We start from the raw sequence: 2,150 nt of genomic DNA on the forward strand, positions 1-2,150 counted from the left end.
ACCCCAGAAGGAGCTGTCTTGTGCCAGGGCATTTCATAGCTGCAGCACAGCCCATCTGCCTATGTTCCTGCGTTGCCTAATGAGGTGTGTGACTGGTGGAGCAGTCTGGGAGCCAGGCCAAGCGAGAGAAGGCTGTGCTGTGTCCTCAAGTGAAGGACGCTTTGGTCATCCAGGAGGGCACTACATAGGCAGAAGGATATGTGTGCTTTTTTGTAAAGAGGGTCCAAATATGGTCAATGCATTTCCACAGACGCATGTCCCATGCCTGCATAGAGCCCCTCGAGAATGTGGGACTCATATTCAGTCCCTACTGACGTGTTCCTGCCAGGGGAAATGCTTGACCTCTTATCCTTGTACTTGAAAGGAGCCTCTGTGGCCAAATGGGCAAGTCAGAAATGAGGAAATGAAATGGCAGAGTTGACAAAAAACAAAACACGACTTGTGCCATTAGAAAGGCTATTTTGCATTTGAGGTGAGTCTGCTGGAAAATTACAGCCTGCTTAGAGTGACTGTGGGCCTGGGGCAGTGGAGGATAGGTATAAAAGTGGCCCCATCTCCTCAGTCTCTCATCCACTCCTGTCACCTCCATCTCCTTGGGATCAAGGTGAGTCTGAAGGTCTTTCTCCTCCTTTTCATCCCTGGGGATTTCTTAGCACAATACAGCCCCTTCATACTCTCCTGGATCTTGGGAGTGGTAGTCATGGGAGAGGGAAGGGAGCAGCAGGTGTGTCATGGAGAGAAGCTGGAGCTTGACTGAGGTGTCTCCAAAGCTATGGGCTACGTTATTCTTGACAAGGACATTGTAAACAAAGGGAAGGAGAAAGCTGTGGGCTTCCTTACATGGCTGCCAGCTTCCCAAAAAGCATGTGCTGTTGATATCCAGTGGTGGGCTGGACGCTGCTCAACAATCACTGCCATGTTCCTCCTGGCCCTCTCTCCCACCAGGTGCACGTCCTGCCTTGAGACATGTCCTGCTACAAGCAGTGCCTGCCGTGCCTGCCCTGTGGACCCTGTGGCCCAACCCCACTGGCCAACAGCTGCAATGAGCCCTGTGTCCAGCAGTGCCAGGACTCCACCGTTGTCATCCAGCCCTCTCCCGTGGTGGTGACCCTGCCCGGCCCCATCCTCAGCTCCTTCCCGCAGAACACCGCCGTGGGATCCTCCACCTCTGCTGCCGTTGGCAGCATCCTCAGCTCTCAGGGAGTGCCCATCTCCTCTGGGGGCTTTGGCCTCTCTGGCTTTGGCAGCCGCTACTGTGGCAGGAGGTGTTTCCCCTGCTAAAGGTGCTGGCAATGGCTCTGGAGAAAGACCCCCAAGTGACCCAGAAGTTTGTAGTGAGCACAAGTTGGTAGACTGAGCACAGACCGTCATCTTCTTCTGTTCAGAGTGGTCAAACTACCCCAGCACATCTTGCAAGAGAATGGGGCCAGTCTGGGCTCTCAGAAAGCACGGCCCATGTCTGCCTTTCTTGTTCTGCACTCTCTCCTTTCCCACCTGTGTCCTTGTTGCTCAGACCTACTCCACTGAACTCTGAGTCCCACAACATCAGCCTAGGGAGGATTTCTGGCCCTTCTCCTTCAGTAGAGTGGGCACATGAACAGCTGGCGGGATGCCTGCCATGGCCTCTCAGCACAGGCTCTCCTCTTCCCATCATGTTTCCTGCACTTGTACCTCTCTCAGCGTGACCTTGTTTCCTTTTTTTGACTCTAATATTAAAGTTCTACTGCATCCCAGACTGTGCCTCTGAGTTGTCCTTCCCCTGCAGCGGCTCCTCCAGGATGCCTGGGGAGAGAGGTGATGCTCATTGTTTTTTTCTGGGATTAGGTGTTTGTTGATGCTTAACACCTTGTGGGTGTTCGGGTGTTTAGCGATTGTTAACACCGGCTTCCATTCTTTATTCTTCTTCATGTGTAAGATCACCCTGTGGATTTGAAATATCTGCTTACTTAGGGCTGTGTGGCCATGGCGGTCATACTGCCAGCTGTCCATCTCCCCTCTCTACTGTGGGAGAAGTGCCATAGGGTGCTTCCTATACTTACTTTGTGGGGTTGGGATATAGAAGAGTTTTATTTAGTCAAACCCAGCCAGTATCAAAACTTTCTGCAATGGTTATGGATATGTAGTGAAGGTCATGGGGACTCAGGTGGTCT

The 2,150-nt window shown here is 52.3% G+C and overlaps 1 protein-coding gene across 1 annotated transcript; it reads left to right on the forward strand.

The window, feature by feature from the left end:
* The first annotated feature begins 538 nt into the window (after positions 1 to 538).
* On the forward strand, positions 539 to 1,281 carry LOC118159570 (feather keratin 1-like). The gene is made up of 2 exons (XM_035314149.1): positions 539 to 604; positions 946 to 1,281. Exon 2 carries the CDS (start codon positions 967 to 969, stop codon positions 1,279 to 1,281), a length of 315 nt encoding a protein of 104 aa, XP_035170040.1. The 5' UTR covers positions 539 to 604; positions 946 to 966.
* Positions 1,282 to 2,150: the final 869 nt, after the last annotated feature.

The sequence above is a fragment of the Oxyura jamaicensis genome, unplaced genomic scaffold (assembly GCF_011077185.1).
Source record: "Oxyura jamaicensis isolate SHBP4307 breed ruddy duck unplaced genomic scaffold, BPBGC_Ojam_1.0 oxyUn_random_OJ71071, whole genome shotgun sequence".
NCBI classification, from domain to species: Eukaryota; Metazoa; Chordata; class Aves; order Anseriformes; family Anatidae; genus Oxyura; species Oxyura jamaicensis.

Excerpts from the sequence above, each read along its gene's own strand:
- LOC118159570 (XM_035314149.1), top strand. The coding sequence starts at position 967 with ATGTCCTGCTACAAGCAGTGCCTGCCGTGCCTGCCCTGTGGACCCTGT.